This window comes from Macaca fascicularis, chromosome 14, assembly GCF_037993035.2.
Source record: "Macaca fascicularis isolate 582-1 chromosome 14, T2T-MFA8v1.1".
Taxonomy (NCBI): Eukaryota; Metazoa; Chordata; class Mammalia; order Primates; family Cercopithecidae; genus Macaca; species Macaca fascicularis.
Genome location: NC_088388.1, coordinates 10,463,390 through 10,483,407, shown reverse-complemented (window position 1 = coordinate 10,483,407; position 20,018 = coordinate 10,463,390). Strand labels below are relative to the sequence as shown.

Sequence of the window (20,018 nt, the reverse complement as noted above, 5' to 3'; positions counted from 1 at the left end):
CCTTCGGGGAAAGCCAGCACTATGGAGAATACCACGAGGGGATGAAAAAAGCCACCCAAGGCCAGGTGCAGTGGCTCACACTGTAATCCCAGCACTTTGGTAGGCAGAGGTGGGTGAATCGCTTGAAGCTGGGAGTTCATGACCACCTTGAGCAACGTGACAAGACCTCTACCTCTGCAAAAAAAAAAAAAAAAAAAAAAAAAAAAAAATTAGCCAGGTGTGGTGGCACGTGCCTGTGGTCCCAGGTACTAGGGAGGCTGAGGTGGGAGGATTGCTTGAACCCAGGAGCCATGAGTGTGCCACTGCACTCCAGCCTCGGCAATAGAGTGAGACCCTGTCTCAAGAAAAAAGAAAAGATGGGAGTCTGAGGCATGAGAATCACTTGAACCTGGAGGTAGAGGAGAAAAAGTCACCCAACCAACCTCACTTGAAGCCACTGAACTTCTGGACCTTTTATTTTTATTTTTGAGATGCAGTTTTGCTCCGTCGCCCAGGCTGGAGTGCAATGGCCTGATCTTGGCTCACTGCAACCTCCACCTCCCAGATTCAAGCAATTCTCCTGCCTTAGCCTCCCGAATAACTGGGATTACAGGCACCCACCACCATGCCTGGCTAATTTTTTTTGTATTTTTAGTAGAGACAAGGTTTCACCGTGTTAGCCAGGCTGATCTTGAACTCCTAATCTCAGGCAATCTGCCCTCCTCAGCCTCCCAAAATGCTGGGATTACAGGCGTGAGCCACCACACCTGGCCTGAACCTCTGGACCTTTTAGTTATGTAAGGAGTAGGCCAATACATTTTTTTTCCTTATTGTTTAAGCCTGGTTGATTTCTGTTTTCTGTCACTTGCAATCAAAGCCTCAGAAACAATATACCTCTCAACACTATCCCACTTAATGATATGCCTTAGCTATCAGCATACTCAGCAACCAGAAATGGCCAGGATGCCGAGTCCCCTCTCTTGCCTTCAAGTCTTTATATATGCAATACCTGGAACAAAGCTCCTCCTTTCCTTGCTGTCTAATTATCTCTTTTTTTGTTTTGTTTTGTTTTGTTTTGTTTTGTTTTTTTGAGACAGAGTCTTGCTCTGTCACCCAGGCTGGAGTGCAGTGGCCGGATCTCAGCTCACTGCAAGCTCCGCCTCCCGGGTTTACGCCATTCTCCTGCCTCAGCCTCCCGAGTAGCTGGGACTACAGGCGCCCGCCACCTCGCCCGGCTATTTTTTTGTTTTTTTTTAGTAGAGACGGGGTTTCACCGTGTTAGCCGGGATCGTCTCTCGATCTCCTGACCTCGTGATCCGCCCGTCTCGGCCTCCCAAAGTGCTGGGATTACAGGCTTGAGCCACTGCGCCCGGCCTTGTTTTGTTTTGTTTTGTTTGTTTGTTTGAGACGGAGTCTCGCTCTGTCGCCCAGGCTAGAGTACAGTGACGTGATCTTGGCTCACAGCAACCTCCGCCTCCCAGGTTCAAGCAATTCTATGCCTCAGCCTCCAAGTAGCTGGGATTACAGGCGCCTGCCACCATGCTGGCTAATTTTTTGTAGTTTTAGTGGAGACGGGGCTTCATCATCTTGGCCAGGCTGGTCTTGAACTCCTGACCTCACGATCCACCCACCTCAGCCTCCCAAAGTGCTGGGATTACAGGCATGAGCCACTGTGCCAGGCCTGTTTTTTTGTTGTTGTTTTGTTTTTGTGGGTTTTTTTTTTTTTTTTTTTTTTTTTTTTTTTTGAGACAGAGTCTCGCTCTGTTGCCCAGGCTGGAGTACAGTGGCACGATATTGGCTCACTGCAACCTCTGCCTCCTAGCTTCAAATGATTCTCCTACCTCAGTCTCTCGAGTAGCTGGGACTACAGGCACATGCCACCGTGCCTGGGTAATTTTTGTATTTTCAGTAGAGACAGGGTTTCACCATGTTGGCCAAGCTGGTCTCGTACTCCTGACCTCATGTGATCCACCCACCTTGGCCTCCCAAAGTGCTGGGATTACAGGCATGAGACACTGTGCCTGGCCTCTTGCTGTCTAATTCTTATTTACCTTTTGAAATGAAGCTCAGATATCACCTTCTGTAGGAAATCTGCCCCCTCCCCATCTCAACACTGATCACAATCTAATGGAACCACCTACTTGCTTTTGTTTTTCATTTTTTTGTGTTTTTCTTGAGGCAGGGTCTCACTGAGTCACCCAGGCTGGAGTACAGTGGCAAGATCATGGCTCACTGCAGCCTCAATCTGCCTGGCTCAAGCATTCCTCTCACCTCAGCCTCTTGGGTAGCTGGGACTACAGGTGTGTGCCACCATACCCTATTAACTTTTTATTTTTTATAGAGATGGGGTCTTGCTATGCTGCCCAGTCTGGTGTTGAACTCCTGGGCTCAAGTGATTCTGCCCGCCTCAGCCTCCCAAAGTTCTGGGATTTTTTTTTTTTTTTTTTTTTCCCGGGCTGGAGTGCAGTGGCCGGATCTCAGCTCACTGCAAGCTCCGCCTCCCGGGTTTACGCCATTCTCCTGCCTCAGCCTCCCGAGTAGCTGGGACTACAGGCGCCCGCCACCTCGCCCGGCTAATTTTTTTTGTATTTTTAGTAGAGACGGGGTTTCACCGTGTTAGCCAAGATGGTCTCGATCTCCTGACCTCGTGATCCGCCCGTCTCGGCCTCCCAAAGTGCTAGGATTACAGGCTTGAGCCACCGCGCCCGGCCAAGTTCTGGGATTATACGTATGACCTGGCCCCATGTACCTGTTTATCACCTTCTGGAGGCTGTGAGCCCAGAGGGTGGGGCACCTGTCTTACCCTAGCAACTTACACAGTTCCACAGCAGCTGGTACACAGTAGGTGCTTAACAAATGGTTGCTGGGAGAATCAACCTCAGGTGTCCCAAGCACCACCTCCCCAGGAAAACCCTTCCTAACTGCTCCCAGCTCCCTAACTGTCCCCAGCTCCCTTCCTAACTGTTCCTCCCCTCCCTAACTGCCCCCAGCTCCCTTCCTAACTGCTCCTCCCCTCCCTAACTGCCCCCAGCTCCTCTCACTCCAGATACCCACACTGCTAGGTCCAAGAAGATCACTTCTGCCAAACCTATCTTCATTTTACCAACATATCAAAACCTGCTCCTTGAAGGCAAAGTCTTGCAATAATAGTAGAAGTAAGAGCCAATTTCAAGTGCTTATTAGTTAGTTTTTCACAACTACATTCCCAAACCCTATTAGTGCAAGTACATAGTAGGTGTTTAAATATGATTGTTAAATAAATTAGTGGAGGAATAAACAAATGAAATGAATGCATATATATACCAACTACCATGTGCAAAATGCCTTACCTGGGTTATCCCATTTCTCCCCCACAGCAGCCCTATTTTCCAGATGAAAGGCTGAGGCTTCGGGTCACCTGCCTAAGATCACACAGCTTGATGGTGGCAAAGCTGAGAGCCAGTGCCAAGCTGGGTGATACGGAGACATATTTTCAAAATCCTGTGTCCCCTCCCTTTCAGTTAAGATGCATGTGGCCGCAAGTAGAGGAACAGCCACTCAGTGATGATTTGGGCAAAGCAGGCATTTTATGTTTCCTAAGGAGTCAGGAGGTCAGTGTCACCACTGAGAGGCTCAGTGGTCATCAATGTCTCAGGTGCTTCTCCTTTCTCAGCATTGTCCCTTCCACGTATCAGATTTCTCCTCATGATCACTAGATGGCTGCAGTTGCTCCAAGCATCCCATCCTCTGAGGACAATTTCCAGAGTGGGAAAGGATGGGCAGGGAGCAGGGGCTTTCTCCTTGGCATTTGTCTTGTTATCAGGAAGAACAACCCTTTCCAGGAATCCCAGAGCAGGCCTATGCCCCTTAAAACAATCCCTAGCAAAGAAGATTAGGATTCCCAGGCTTGGATTGGACCCATGGTACTTGTAGTCCAGCACACCTGCCGTGACCCCCACCCATCACCTGAGCAGAGGTGGGGCTCTGCCATTGTCTTAGTCCATTGTGCTGCTGTAACAGAACACCTGAGACTGGGTTATAAAGAACAGAGGCACCAGGCACGGTGGCTCACGCCTGTAATCCCAGCACTTTGGGAGGCCAAGGCGGGCAGATCACGAAGTCAGGAGTTCGAGGCCAGCCTGGCCAACATGGTGAAACTCCATCTCTACTAAAAATACAAAAACTAGCCAGGCATGGTGGCGGGCACCTGTAGTCCCAGCTACTTGGGAGGCTGAGGCAGAAGAATCGCTTGAACCCAACCCAGGAGGCGGAGGTTGCACAGAGCCGAGATCATGCCACTGCACTCCAACCTGGGGACAGAGCAAGACTGACTCCATCTCAAAAAAGAACAGAGACTGGGAAGTCCAAGAGTATGGCGCTGCCATCTGGTGAGGACCTTCCTTTTGCATCCTCCAGTGACAGAAGGCAGAAGGCAAGGGAGGGCAACTCCCTCCATCAAGTTTTTTATTAGGACACCTAATCCCATTCACAAGAGAGGAGGCCTCGTCTCTGGGACCTCGTCTGTAGTCCCAGCTGCTTGGGGCGTTGAGGTGGGAGGATTGCTTGAGCCTGGGAGGACAAGGCTGCGGTAAGCTGAGATTGCGCCACTGCACTCCAGCCCGGGTGACAGAGCCAGACCCTGTCTCAAAGAAAAAAAAAGAAAAAAAGAAAAAGAAAAAATTTTTTCTTAATTAGCTGGGTGTGGTGGTGCACACCTGTGGTCCCTACTTGGAAGGCTGAGGCAGGAGGATCACTTGGGTCTGGGAGGTGGAGGCTGCAGTGAGCCGAGATCACACCACTGCACTCAACATGGGCAAGAGACCCTGGCGTTTTACAGGCTGACTTATGCCCTCCTCACAATTCCTGTATGGAAGTCCCAGCCCTCAGTGCCTCAGAATGTGACCTTATTTGGAGATAGGGTCTTTAAAGAGGTAATCCAGTTAAAGTGAGATCTTTAGGGTGGGCCCTAATACGAGTAGTGTCCTTATAAGAAGGGGAAATTTGAGGCCAGGCACAGTGGCTCATGCCTGTAATCCTAGCACTTTGGAAGGCCAAGGCAGGAGGATCACTTGAGCCCAGGAGTTTGAGACAAACCTGGGCAACATGGTGAAACCCCATCTCTACCAAAACATACACACACACACACACACACACACACACACACACATTAGGTAGGCATTGTGGCACATGCCTGTAATCCCAGCTACTCAGGAGGCTGAGGCAGGAGGATCACATGAGCCCAGGAGGTGGAGGTCACAGTGAGCTAAGATCAAGACACTGCACTCTAGGCTAGGCAACAAAGCTAGACCCTGTCTCAAAAAATAATAATTTTAAAAAAAGGGACCGGGCACAGAGGCTCTCACCTGTAATGCCAGTACTTTGGGAGGCTGTGGTGGGCGGATCATGAGGTCAAGAGACCAAGACCATCCTGACCAACATGCTGAAATCCTGTCTGTGCAAAAAGTACAAAAATTGGCCAGGCGTGGTGGCTCACACCTGTAATCCCAGCACTTTGGGAGGCTGAGGCAGGTGGATCACGAGGTCAAGAGATCGAGACCATCCTGGCTAACACGGTGAAACCCCGTCTATACTAAAAATACAAAAAATTAGCCAGGCATGGTGGCAGGCACCTGTAGTCCCAGCTACACGGGAGGCTGAGGCAGAAGAATGGCATGAACCAGGGAGGCAGAGCTTGCAGTGAGCCAAGAGCACACCACTGCACTCCAGCCTGGGTGACAGAGCAAGACTCTGTCTCAAAAAAAAAAGGAAAAAATACAAAAATTAGCTGGGCGTGGTGGTGCATGCATGTAGTCCCAGCTACTCAGGAGGCAGGAGAATTGCTTGAACCCAGGAGGCGGAGGTTGCAGTGAGCCGAGATCGTGCCACTGCACTCCAGCCTGGCGACAGAGCAACACTCCGTCTCAAAAAAAAAAAAAAAAAAAAAAGGCCAGGTACAGTGGCTCATGCCTGTAATCCCAGAATTTTGGGAAGCTGAGGTGGGTGGATCACCTAAGATCAGGAGTTCAAAACCAGCCTAGCCAACATGGTGAAACCCCGTCTCTACTACAAATACAAAAAAAAATTAGCTGGGCACGATGGCACATGCCTGCGATCCCAGCTACTCGGGAGGCTGAGGCAGGAGAATCACTTGAATCTGGGAGGTGGAAGTTGCAGTGAGCTGAGATCACCCCGTTGCACTCCAGCCTGGGCAACAGAGCAAGATTCTGTCTTAAAAAAACAACAACAGGCTGGGTACGGTGGCTCATGTCTGTAATCCCAGCACTTTCGGAGGCCAAGGCGGGTGGATCACGAGGTCGGGAGATCGAGACCATCCTGGCTAACACGGTAAAACCCTGTCTCTACTAAAAATACAAAAAATTAGCTGGGCATGGTGGCAGGCGCCTGTAGTCCCAGCTACTCAGGAGGCTGAGGCAGGAGAATGGCGTAAACCCGGGAGGCGGAGCTTGCAGTGAGCCGAGACTGTGCCACTGCAGTCCAGCCTGGGCGACAGAAGGAGACTCTGTCTCAAAAACAACAACAACAACAACAACAAAAGATTACCGAGACCATGTTGGTGGCTGGCTACACAAGAGGTCTGTACTACAGAGGGTTCTGGGGGCAGAGGTCCCGAAGGAAGAAACAGAGATTTGGGGAAACACGGAGCCTTGGGAGTGTGTGAGTTTTCCAGGGCTGCCCTAATGAAATATCACAAACCAGATGGCTTAAAACAACAGCAATTCATTTTGTCCCAGTTCTCCCAGAAGCTCAAAATCAAGGTGTTGGCAGAGCGGGTTCCTTTTCTAGGCTCTGAGGGAAAACCCACTGCGTGCCTCTCTCCTTGGCAGTCCTTGACTCCTAGCTGCCTCGTTCCAGTCTCCGGCTCTGGCTTCACATGGCTGTCTTCCCGCTGTATCTCAACTCTCCCTCTGCTTTCTCTTCTAAGGACACCAGTCATTGGATTTAGGGCCCACCCTAAATCCAGGATGATCTCATCCCAAGAGCTTTAACTCAATTACATCTGCAAAGACTCTATTTCTAATTAAGGTCACATTCACAGATACAGGGTAGGGGGGCGGTTAGGACTTGAACATATAATCTGGGGGGATTCTATTCAACCCACTGTGGGAGATATCTCCATGGAGGGGCCGTTGGTACATGACCTAATATTTCCATCTGCAGGGCTCAGGTGTCACCTCCTCTAGGGACCTTACTTCTTTTGTGCCCCACAACACCTGTGCCTGCCGCCATCACTGCCCATATTCCTTCAGCTAACATTTACTGAGTGCCTGCTCTATGCCAGGCACCAAGCTGGTGCCAAATTTAGCACATAAAAATACAAGATGGCTGGGCACGGTGGCTCACGTCTGTAATCCCAGCACTTTGGAAGGCTAAGGCGAGTGCATCACTTGAGATCAGGAGTTTGAGACCAGCCTGATCAACCTGGTGAAACCTCGTCTCTACTAAAAATACAAAAATTAGCCGGGTGTGGTGGTGCACGCCTGTAATCCCAGCTACTCGGGAGGCTGAGGCAGGAGAATCGCTTGAACTTGCCAGGCAGAGGTTGCCGTGGGCCAAGATGGTGCCACTGCACTCCAGCCTGGTGACAGAACAAGACTGTCTCAAATTATTTTATTTTATTTATTTTTATTATTTTATTTTATTTATTTTTTTCCTCCCAGGTTCAAGTGATTCTACTGCCTCAGCCTCCTGAGTAGCTGTGATTACAGATGCCCACCACCACGCCCGGCTAATTTGTGTATTTTTAGTAGAGATGAGGTTTCACCATGTTGGCCAGGCTGGTCTTGAACTCCTGACCTCAGGTGATCCACATGCCTCAGCCTCCCAAAGTGCTGGGATTACAGGCGTGAGCCACTGTGCCTGGCCAGTTAAATTTAAATTTCAGATAAACGGTAGTCGGGCGTGGTGGTGTGCAGCTGTAATCCTGCCTACTTGGGAGGCTGAGGCAGGAGAATCACTTAACCCCGGGAGGCGGAGGTTGCAATGAGTCGAGATCATGCCACTGCACTCCAGCCTGGGCCACAAGAGTGAGACCCTGTCTAAAAAAAATAAAATATAAAATAAATTTCAGATAAACAGTGAGTTTCAGTTTGTCCCACTTATGGAATCTGGCAACCCTAACAGCAGAAAGCCACAGTCCCCCACTGCTGGGAGCACAGGATGGAGCAGCGGCCCTGGCCACGTGGGCAGGGGTAACTGACCAACCAGATGTGGGTTTTAGAAAAACAGGGGCGTGTGGTGTCACAGGAGCCAAGGGAAGAACAGTGTTTCCAGGAAAGGGAGGGAATAACAGAGCTACATGTTGCAGGAAGGGCCGGAAAGATGAGGCTGAGACAGGGAAGCACAGTTGGAGTTAGCAAAACTGCTGGAGGCACCCCGAGGGAGGCGTAGGTTGCAGGGGACAGCAGCCAAGCTGCAGGGGTTGAGGAGTGAGTGGAATGAGAAGCCAAGGAGGGAGACACAGAGTAGGCTGCTGCCTCCACAAGCTTTTTTGTTTGTTTGTTTTGTTTTTGTTTTTGTCACCCAGGCTGCAGTGCAGTGGCGAGATCTCTGCTCACTGCCACCTCCGCCTCCTGGGTTCAAGTGATTCTCCTGCCTCAGCCTCCCGAGTAGCTGGAATTACAGGTACACGCCACCACGCCCGGCTAATTTTGTGTATTGTTGGTAGAGGCGGGGTTTTGCCATGTTGGCCAGGTGGTCTCACACTCCTGACCTCAAGTGATCACCTGCCTCGGCCTCCTAAAGTACTGTGATTACAGGCATGAGCCACCACACCCGGCCTCCACAAGCTTTTGAGTAGGGAAGAGAGGCCCCCTAGGGCAGGCAGGAGCCAAGGAGGAGCACAAGTGAAGAAGGCCTGGGGAGAGAGGTTCACAGCCGGGAGGGACCCTGAGGGGCCTTAGCGTTTGACACTCTAGGTGGACCTGGCCTTGGGTGGCAGGAGGAGAAGTGTAAATTCAGATTCTTCTGGGGAAGTCCGGGGACTCTCAGCTGCCCACTCATCACACAGTGCGATGACTGCCCCCCCCAAATGTGCTCTCCCTCTCTGGCAGGAGCTGTCTCCCAAGCTGTTCCTCCGCACAGAAGGCAAAACGGAGCACATGGCGGCCCCGTGCCTTGGCTGAATGAAGGAGTGAATGAATATTTGGGAGCGGCTGAGGGCCGTAGAGTGAAAAGAGGGCAAAGCTTGGAGGTTGGGGAGTGGCTGTGTCTGAGGAATAGGGAGGAAGAGGAGGCGGAGGAGGAGGGAGGAGCCGGGGAGTCCAGGGGCCTGGGAGAGATGAGGGAGACAGAGTTCCTGTCCAGAGAGGTCAGAGCTGAGCGTGGAGAAGGGGCGCTTCAGCCCCATGGGTGGGGGTTGGAGGGAAGGGTAAATGAGGCAGCGTAGAAAGCCTGGTCAATGTGGGTGTGGCGGGAGGGATGCAATGCCAGGGAGGGGAGAAGGGGACATATACTTTTTTTTTTTTTTTGAGATTGAGATAGAGTCTTGCTCTGTTGCCCAGGCTGGCGTGCAGTGGTGCAATATCAGCTCACAGGCCGGGCGCGGTGGCTCAAGCCTGTAATCCCAGCACTTTGGGAGGCCGAGACGGGCGGATCACGAGGTCAGGAGTTCGAGACCATCCTGGCTAACACGGTGAAACCCCGTCTCTACTAAAAAATACAAAAAACTAGCCGGGCGAGGTGGCGGGCGCCTGTAGTCCCGGCTACTCGGGAGGCTGAGGCAGGAGAATGGCGTAAAAACCCGGGAGGCAGAGCTTGCAGTGAGCTGAGATCTGGCCACTGCACTCCAGCCTGGGCGACACAGCGAGACTCCGTCTCAAAAAAAAAAAAAAATATCAGCTCACTGCAACCTCCACCTGCAGGGTCCAAGCGATTCTCCTGCCTCAGCCTCCCAAGTAGCTGGGATTACAGGTGTGCGTCACTACGCCTGGCTAATTTTTTTTTTTTTTTTTGAGATGGAGTCTCGCTCTGTTGCCCAGGCTGGAGTGTGGTGGTGCGATCTCTGCTCACTGCAACCTCTGCCTCCCAGGTTCAAGCAGTTCTCTGCCTCAGCCTCCTGAATAGCCTGGATTACAGATGCCCACCACCAGGCCTGGCTAATTTTTGTTATTGTTAGTAGAGACGGGGTTTCACCTTTTTTTTTTTTTTTTTTTTTTTTTTTGAGATAGAGTCTCCCTCTGTTGCCCAGGCTGGAGTGCAGTGGATCAATCTTGGTCCACTGCAAGCTCCGCCTTGTGGGTTCAAGTGATTCTCCTGCTTCAGCCTCCCAAGTAGCTGGGACTATAGGCACCCACCACCATGCCCAGCTAGTTTTTGTATTTTTAGTAGAAATGGGGTTTCACCATATTGGCCAGGCTGGTCTCGAATCCACCCTGGTGATCCATCCTCCTCTGCCTCCCAAAGTGGTGGGATTACAGGCGTGAACCACTGCGCCTGGCCTAACTTTCTTATTTTTGGTAGAGATGGGGTTTCACCATGTTGCCCAGGCTGGTCTCAAACTCCTGACCTCAGGTAATCCACCCCCCTCAGCCTCCCAGAGTGTTGGGATTACCACTTTGATATACTTTTGTATGGGGGTAGGCGGTTCCGTTCCTGCCCTAGGCCTTGCCATCCATCCCATCTTATTTAATTCTCACTACCATCCCTGGAAGAAGATTTTACTGAAGATGAAGATGATTGCTACTGGTGGTCTCACTTTACAAACAAGGGAACTGGGTCTCAGAGATAGTAGGCACCTTGCCTAAAGTCACAAGGCTAACAAGTAGCAGAAAGGAGATTTTTTTTTTTTTTTTTTTGAGATGGAGTCTCGCTCTGTCGCCCAGGCTGGAGTGCAGTGGCTGGATCTCAGCTCACTGCAAGCTCTGCCTCCTGGGTTTACACCATTCTCCTGCCTCAGCCTCCCGAGTAGCTGGGACTACAGGCGCCCGCCACCTTGCCCGGCTAGTTTTTTTGTATTTTTTAGTAGAGACGGGGTTTCACCGCATTAGCCAGATGGTCTTGATCTCCTGACCTCGTGATCCGCCTGTCTCGGCCTCCTAAAGTGCTGGGATTACAGGCTTGAGCCACCGCGCCCGGCCAGAAAGGAGATTTAAACACAGGTTGGTCCAACTCCAGAGCAGGCTCTGTCCACCGCCCCATAAGAACAAGGAAGCCCTGAGCAGGGGAGATGGCCCATAATCAGGGCAGGCCTCAGACAGAAGGATTGGGGCAGAAATAGGGCACTGGGCCTTTTCAGGCCTCTTGGGTGGCCTGGATGATGTCACCTCCCCCAAGGACTACTGGGCTCACCTCCCAGGCCTTGCCTGGTTTCCAGCAAATTCCAGCAGGCTGGGGGAGCAAGGAGCAAACCCAAGAGTGGGGTGTGGCAGAAGGGACAGGGCACAGGGGACGGTGGTGGCAGTCATCTGTGCACTGAAACAGCTGACCATGAAGTTCCCTGTAGGTAAGGAGACCAGAAAAACCAAAACACTGTGGGGACTGTGCAGAGGCGGGGGTGGAGTCTCATCTCCCACCTTATCCACTCCCTCACACCTCCCCGGCTCTGCAAATCCTCTTCTGTCAGTTGAAATTTCCTTGCCTAGGCTAGGCGTGGTGGCTCATGCCTGTAATCCCAGCCCTTTGAGAGGCTGTCAGGAGTTCGAGACCAGGCTGACCAACATGGTGAAACCCTATCTCTACTCTACTAAAGATACAAAAATTAGGCCGGGCGCGGTGGCTCAAGCCTGTAATCCCAGCACTTTGGGAGGCCGAGACGGGCGGATCACGAGGTCAGGAGATCGAGACCATCCTGGCCAACACGGTGAAACCCCGTCTCTACTAAAAAATACAAAAAAGAAAAAACTAGCCGGGCGAGGTGGCGGGCGCCTGTAGTCCCAGCTACTCAGGAGGCTGAGGCAGGAGAATGGCGTGAACCCGGGAGGCGGAGCTTGCAGTGAGCTGAGATCCGGCCACAGCACTCCAGCCTGGGTGACAGAGCGAGACTCCGTCTCAAAAAAAAAAAAAAAAAAAAAGATACAAAAATTAGCCGGACACCGTGGCATGTGCCTATAGTCCCAGCTACACAGGAGGCTGAGGCAGGAGAATCGCTTGAACCTGGGAGGCGGAGGTTGCAGTGAGCCAATATTGCACCACTGCACTCCAGCCTGGGCATCGGAGCGAGACTGTCTTAAAAAAAAGAAAAGAAAAGAAAAGAAAATTTCCTTGCCCCCTCTTCATTCTTCAAGGATGAGCTCGGATATCCCCTCTTCCCACCTGGCTACCCTCCTCCCACTCTCAGCTCCCTCTCCTGGTCCTTAGAGGGCTGGCAACCACAACAAATTTCCTGACCACACAATAGGGCTCTCAGGCCAAAGATTCACTCATTCCAGTCTAACTGCATTCCCTCCACAGCCTCATCCAGTCTCACAGCATTTTTTTTTTTTTGGTAGGAGAGACAGGGTCTCGCTATGTTGCACAAGCTGGTCTTGAACTCCTGAACTCAAGGGACCCGTCTACCTCAGCCTCCCAAAGTGCTGGAATTACAGGCATGAGCCACCATGCTCGGCCTCAGTCTCACAGCTTTATTAATTTTATTTAAAAAAATCAAATTTGATTTTGTCTTTTCTATGTATTATTATTATTATTATTATTATTTTTTTTTTTGAGAGGGAGTCTCGTTCTGTCACCCAGGCTGGAGTGCAGTGGCATAATCTCAGCTCATTGCAACCTCCGCCTCCTGGGTTCAAGCGATTCTCCTGCTTCAGTCTCCTGAGGAGCTGAGATTGCAGGCGCCTGCCACCATGGCCAGCTAAGGATTTTTTGTACTTCAGTAGAGACAGGGTTTCACCATGTTGGTCAGGCTGGTCTCAAACTCCTGACCCCAAAAGATCTGTCTGCCTCAGCCTCCCTAAGTGTTGGGATTACAGGTGTGAGCCACCGTGCCTGGCCAGTCTCACAGCTTTAAATGTTATCTATGCGCCGACTGTGCTGAAACTTTTATCTCTAGCGTGGACCCCTCTCCTGAGCTCGACTCTGACTACCCCACATCTCCACCAGAATGTCTAAAAAGCACTCAGACCTGACATGGCCAAAACAGAATCCCGATCTTCCCTATACTCAAGCCAGCTCCTTTCACCTCTCCATTTTTCCAGCAGCTCAGGCTAAAAATCACGAAGGTATCTTGGCTCCGCTCCTTCCCTCACACCCCACACTCAATCTGTAAGTCCTGTAGGCTCTACCTTCAACGTCCTTCTCCCACCTCCGCCGCTGCTCAGCCATGGAGGCTTCCTCTGTTGCCTTGATTATAGCAGTGGCCTCTGGACTGTCCTTCCTTTTTTTTTTTTTTTTTTTTTTTTTTTTTTTTTTTTGAGACAGAGTCTTGCTCTGTCACCCAGGCTGGAGTGCAGTGGCCCGATCTCGGCTCTGGGTTCAAGCGATTCTCCTGCCTCAGCCTCGCGAGTAGCTGGGATTATAGGCACCCGCCATCATGCATGGCTAGTTTTTGTATTTTTAGTAGAGCTGGGGTTTCACTATGTTGGCTAGGCTGGTTTCAAACTCCTGACCTCAAGTGATCTACACGTCTCAGCCTCCCAAAGTGCGGGGATTTATTTTTATTTATTTATTTATTTATTTTTTTTGAGACAGAGTCTCGCTTTGTCGCCCAGGCTGGAGTGCAGTGGCCGGATCTCAGCTCACTGCAAGCTCCGCCTCCTGGGTTTACGCCAAGTGCGGGGATTTATAATCCTGCCACCATCTTGCCCAGCCTGGACTGTCCTTCCTTGACTTTGTCCCTACATTCTCATCTCAACCCAGAAGCCAGGGTGGTTCTAGGCCCTGCCTCTGTCTGCAGTGCCCTTTCCCCCAGACATTCTCATTACTTGCTCCCTAACCTTCAGATCTTGACTCAAGTATCACCTCATATTTGCCTTTCCTGAGCATCCTAGTTAAAACTATAAATCTTTTTTTTTTTTTTGGAGATGGATTTTCATTCTTGCTGCCCAGGCTGGAGTGCAATAGCACGATCTTGGCTCACTGCAACCTCCGCCTCCCTAATTCAAGTGATTCTCCTGCTTCAGCCTCCTGAGTAGCTGGGATTACAGGCATGTGCCACCACGCCTGGCTAATTTTGTATTTTTAGTAGAGACAGGGTTTCTCTGTGTTGGTCAGGCTGGTCTTGAACTCCTGACCTCAGGTGATCCTCCCGCCTTGGCCTCCCAAAGTGCTGGGATTACAGGCGTGAGCCACCATGCCTGGCCTTTTTAATTTATTATTTTTATTTTTTGAGACAGAGTCTCGCTCTGTTGCCCAGGCTGGAGTGCAGTGGCCCGATCCTGGCTCACTGCAAGCTCCGCTGCCTGGGTTCACGCCATTCTCCTGCCTCAGCTTCCCGAGTAGCTGGGACTACAGGTGCCTGCTACCACACCTGACTAATTTTTTGGTAATTTTAGTAGAGATGGGGTTTCATGGTGTTAGCCAGGAAGGTCTCCATCTCCTGACCTCGTGATCCACCCACCTCGGCCTCCCAAAGTGCTGGGATTACAGGCGTGAGCCACCGTGCCCGGCTTTTATTTATTTATTTATTTATTTATTTATTTATTTATTTGAGACGGAGTCTCGCTCTGTCGCCCAGGCTGGAGTGCAGTGGCCGGATCTCAGCTCACTGCAAGCTCCGCCCCCCGGGTTCCCGCCATTCTCCTGCCTCAGCCTCCCGAGTAGCTGGGACTACAGGCGCCGCCACCACGCCCGGCTAGTTTTTTGTATTTTTTTTAGTAGAGACGGGGTTTCACCGTGTTCGCCAGGATGGTCTCGATCTCCTAACCTCGTGATCCGCCCGTCTCGGCCTCCCAAAGTGCTGGGATTACAGGCTTGAGCCACCGCGCCCGGCCAGTTTTTTGTATTTTTTTAGTAGAGACGGGGTTTCACCGTGTTAGCCAGGATGGTCTTGATCTCCTGACCTCGTGATCCACCCACCTCGGCCTCCCAAAGTGCTGGGATTACAGGCGTGAGCCACCATGCCCGGCTTTTATTTATTCATTTATTTTTTGAGACCGAGTCTGGCTCTGTTACCCAGGCTGGAGTTTAGTGGTGCTATAGGCTCCCTGCAACCTTCACCTCCCGGGCTCAAACAATCCTCTAACCTCAGTCTCCCGCGTAGCTGGGACCACAAGTGCAAACCACCATGCCTGGCTAATTTTTTTTTTCTTTTTTAATTTTTTTGTAGAGACAAGGTCTCACTCTGTTGCCCAGGCTGGTCTCAAAGTCATGAGCTCAAGCAATACGCCCATCTCAGCCTCCTAAAGTGTTGGGATTACAGGTGTGAGCCACTGTGCCAGGCCAAAACTATAAATCTTGACCTTCCCTGTCCTCTCTCCCTGCTTTTTCTTCCTTCTAGAGCCTGTATCATTTAACTTACTATGTATATTATTTATTTGTTACCTATTTATTTCATCTATTATCCGTTTCCTCCTTCCAGCATACAAGGGTGGTGCCTATTCTGTTTCTTATTGTTTTCCTTGCTGTTTGGAACAATGCCTAGCATACAGTAGACACTGGATAAATGTTGCTGAGGCCACCACTGAACTGAGCACTAAAGTTGGAATAATGAGGCTAAGCACAGTGGCTGACGCCTATAATCCTAGCACTTTGGGAGGCCAAAGTGGGAGGATCACTTGGGCCCAGGAGTTTGAGACCAGCCTGGGTAACACAGTGAGACCCCATCTCAACATAAAATAAATAAATAAAAATTGAGCTGCGTGTGGTAGTGCACGCCTGTAGTCCCAGCTACTCAGGAGGCTGAGGCGGGAGGATCGCTTGAGCCCAGGAGGTCGAGGCTGCAGAGAGCTGTGATTGCACCACTGCACCCCGGCCTGGGCGACAGCGAGACCCTGTCTCTTAAAAAAAACAAAAAGATGGAATAATGAGCAAAACCTGAAAAAGTCCATGAAGCTTAAGTGTTGTGCGGCATTTCACTAATTTTCGTGTCTAAGACCCTACCTGGAGAGCACTAGGAAGTGAAGACTCTGGCTCTACCCCGGGAGATTCTGGGGTAGGTTGCAGAGGTGTGCACACTGCGGAAGCGCCCCCCGGCGGTTTGGATTCGGATCATGTTGGGGTCACTCTGATGTGCTGGGGATGGGCTGAAATTAAAACTGTCCGGGATGCCTGGTGTTCACTCTAACAGCACCATCCACTCCCTCCTGAACAGTGCTTACGTGATAGTCTCCCCTCTAAACCCTGAGGTGTGGCGCTGAGATGGCACCTCGCTCCCCTCTGTGCCCCCTGGGCTCAGCACCTCGTAGATGCGAGTTGTTTATTTATTTATTTATTTAAACAGTCTCGCTCTGTCGCCCAGGCTGGAATGCAGTGGCGTGATCTTGGCTCACTACAACCTCCGCCTCCTGGGTTCAAGTTATTCTCCTGCCTCAGCCTCCCGAGTAGCTGGAATTACAGGTACACGCCACCACGCCCGGCTATTTTGTATTTTTAGTAGAGATGGGGTTTCACCATGTTGGCTAGGCTGGTCTCGAACTCCTGACCTCAAGCGATCCACCCACCTCGGCCTCCAGAAGTGCTGGGATTACAGGCGTGAGCCACCGTGCCCGGCCGCGAGTTAATTTTTATTGAGAACGTGAATGAATGGATGGGGAATGAATGGTTAGAAGACGAATGAATGAACAGCAGGACTCTGGTTAGAAAAGGAATTTCAAGAGTCAGGATCTGGAAGGTGGGAAAGTTTCCAAAGACTTCCGCTACGCGCGCTGGGGCTCTGGAAGGGCAGGTACTTCAGAGGTCGAGACGCGATTGGCCGCCTGGGAAGGTGGCTGTGCCGCCGGCTGCTACGCGCTTGGCGGAGAAGTCGCTGGCCGCAGGAGAGGTGCTGCCACCCACCCGGCCCAAAGCGGCCCGCGGCTCAGGGCCTGGGTCAACAGCTAGGCTTGGCGCCGCCGTTGCCATAGCTACAGACGCAGCCCTGCGAGGGGGCGGGTCCTGGCCGAACGTCATTCCCGGCGCGACGCTCCGCCGCGTTCCCGCCTCCTTCTGGTCCGAGACCCTCGGCCCGCCTAGCGGGCGCTCCACCTGCGCGCCGGCTCCCCGATCCCCCTACACCGGTTCTGCGCCGGCGCGGTACCAGGGCGCGCGGGGGAGCTGCGAGGCGCATGCGCGGTGCGGGGTACGCCGCTCTGCAGCCGCCGCTGTTGCCGCCTCCGCCGTTGCCGCCTCCCTGCCGGCAAGTGTGTGAAGAAGGAGTTGAGGGTCGCCGCCGCCGCTATGGGGGTGAGTGAGGCAGAGAGAGGAGATGGGAGGTCCAGGGGCGCTCCTCGCTACCCTCGCCCCCTTTGTTCTTAAACCCCCTCACGTGACCCCGACCCCCTCTAGCCTCACGTGACCCCTGACCCCCACATGACCTGACTCCCCTATTCTAAGGGTCCCCACGCTAGGCCTAGCCCGGGAATCCTCTGGAGAGCCCCTTGTCCGGGGCCCCACCCCCTCGGCGCCCCCAGCGTCACGCCCGCCCCTTCCTGCCTCGCGGACCCGTTACCGGCCTCCCCACCCCCGTCCCCCGCGTGGACCCTGGGGTTAGCCTCCCGCTCCGTCGGGGTCACTCATCACCTGGCTGTCACCAGCTTCGTCGCTTTTCACATCCGAGGTCAACCCTGGTTTGGAGGGAATTGAGGCCCAGAGGAAAGAAGGCGCCTAGCCAAGGTCACACTGGCGGGGGCGTCAGACCCCACCTTGGGCCTCCCGAATCCCAGTCCACTGCGCTTCCCGCTACTCCAGTCTCAGCGAAGCCGGTTCCCCTACACTCTTTCGAAAGCTCTCCACCAGGTTCTTGCTGCTCCTGATAAACACAGCCTTCCTTTCCCATAGACTCCTGCCTTCACGCCTCCTGGTTGCAGTGGAATGGTTCTTATGACCACTGGGTTGTTACGAGTTTTGGTAGAGCAGGTGTTTTTGCAAGGGGAGGGCTGTGCGAGTGAGAGGGGAAGATGCGGGGAGGCGGGGGCGGCGGCCCAGCCGCGGATGGATACTGACCACCTGTTCCGTGCCGGCAGCCTGGAGGTGCATTTTAGTTCACTTTCCCGGGATATAGGGTAGGGCAGAAACTATTTGCAAGTTTCTGTGCGTTCACCGTACTAAGTCTCAATTACAGCAGTATCAGTCACCCTCCTAAAAAGATAACGCCCTTCCTAGTATTGGCTGCATTCGTTTTTTTTGTTGTTGTTGTTTTTTGACTTGGAGTTTTGCTCTTGTCGCCCAAGCTGGAGTTCTATGGCGCGGTCTCGGCTCACTGCAGCCTCCTTCTCCTGGGTTCAAGCGGTTCTCCTGCCTCAGCCTCCCCAGCAGCTGGGATTACAGGGGCCCCTCACCATGCCCGGGTAATTTTTGTATTTTTAGTAGAGACAGGGTTTCACCATGTTGGCCAGACTGGTCTCGAACTCCAGACCTCAGACCGTCCACGCCTAGGCCTCCCTAACTCCTGGAATTAGAGATGTGAGCCACCACGCAGGCCTATGTTAGTATTTACATGGAATTTCCATCACCTTAAGGGAACCCTGACTTTGGAGTCCGAGGTACCTCCATTCCAGCCCCGTGTTCGCTGCTGGCGGTATAATATTGTGCCAGTGAGTTGGCCTTTATGTGTTTGAATTTCCTCACCTCTGTAATTGGGATGCCGACACCTCCCCTTTAGGGTAGTAGTGAAGATTAAGTGAGATAATGGATGTAGATTGCTAAGGAGGTGTCTCCTAAGTAGTGGCTGTTATTTTTGCCTGTATCCTCAGCCTTCACTTTACTGATCTAAAATAGATTTGTGCTATTTTTAACCCATTGAGTTGTCCCTACTGTTGTTAACCTAGTTTTTTCCCCCCTCACTCCACTAGTTATCGACTGAACAAATCAACTTATTAGACAAAAATAGTTGTCTACTCCGTGTCAAAACAGTCATCATGTTTTAACAAATAATTTTGGATATTACGTACTTCATATGTAGAAAACCAAGTCTAGAGACCTTAGGCATATTTAACCTAAATTTTGGTGAAAGGTCCTAGACGCAGCCATGGTTGAAACTAAATGAAACCTCTGTCCCTGGTGTCGCTTAGTAACTGTCTAACCAGAAGCGGCCACTGCAGATTCAGCAGAAAACACGAAGTGTAACATGACGTTCTAGTTCAGCACTTCCTCGCTGGTTGGGTGGAAATAGCAGACCCTCCACACCATAAAACAGGGTGAGGGAGAAAAGAAATATGCCCCAGAGATTCTGCAATCCTTGCATCCTTTAGGGCCTCAATCTTATACTTTACAGATGTGTTTCTCACATGAGACCCTACAAAGTCTCTTCTGGCCTAAAATTCACAGTAACAGAGAGACTTGAATTCTCCTCCCTGAAACACAGCTAGAACCGTCTCATCACCCTCATTCCACAACTGTGGGTACTGGGGAAGTCATCATTCCTCGTAGTCACCGTGTGGCAGAGCCTGGCCTCAGGCTGAGTGAGGCTTCAGATGGAGGCTTTCTCTTCAGTTGCCACACACGTGTCCTATTTGCCACACATGTGTCGTCTTTCAGGAATTAGAATTTATATTTCTCTTGCTTCATCAAAAACAGGTTCTTTTTGGATAATGGGTAGTATATGGGATGGAGACATTGATACTGAAAATCTAAAAGATGCCAAATTCCTTTTCTGAAAGATGCCTCCTCCTCCCATCTGGATGTTTCTTTTCTTTTCCTTTTTTGTTTTTTAAATGGAGTTGTGCTCTTTGCCCAGGCTGGAGTGCAGTGGTATAATCTCAGCTCACTGCAATCTCTGCCTCCCGGGTTCAAGTGATTCTCCTGCCTCAGCCTCCCGAGTAGCTGGAAATACAGGTATCAACCACCATGCCCGGCTACTTTTTTCTATTTTTAGTAGAGACGGGTTTCATCATGTTGGCTAGGCTGGTCTTGAACTCCTGACCTCAGGTGATCGACCCACCTTGGCCTCCCAATGTGCTGGGGTTATAGGCATGAGCCACCGTGCCCGGATTGGGTGGTTTTTTTTCATTTGTCTTTATGACCCCTTCCAGTCG

General features: G+C 51.5%; 1 protein-coding gene and 1 long non-coding RNA gene across 12 annotated transcripts in view; one reads left to right on the top strand and one right to left on the bottom strand.

Annotated features, from left to right (window-relative positions):
* Nucleotides 1-16,550: 16,550 nt before the first annotated feature.
* LOC135967207 (uncharacterized) lies at nt 16,551-17,874 on the bottom strand. The gene is made up of 2 exons (XR_010581171.2): nt 17,566-17,874; nt 16,551-17,221 (listed from the first exon to the last, which is right to left on the bottom strand). It is a non-coding gene; the product is annotated as an uncharacterized lncRNA (long non-coding RNA).
* NAA40 (N-alpha-acetyltransferase 40, NatD catalytic subunit) overlaps nt 16,979-20,018 on the top strand; it is a 34,771-nt gene continuing 31,731 nt past the window's right edge. For all 11 annotated transcript variants that reach the window (XM_045372031.3, XM_074013344.1, XM_074013345.1 and 8 more), the window contains exon 1: nt 16,979-17,229. In XM_045372031.3, coding sequence (XP_045227966.2) covers nt 17,224-17,229 — 6 coding nt within the window. In that variant the 5' untranslated portion in view covers nt 16,979-17,223. The remainder of the gene's footprint in view (nt 17,230-20,018) is intronic.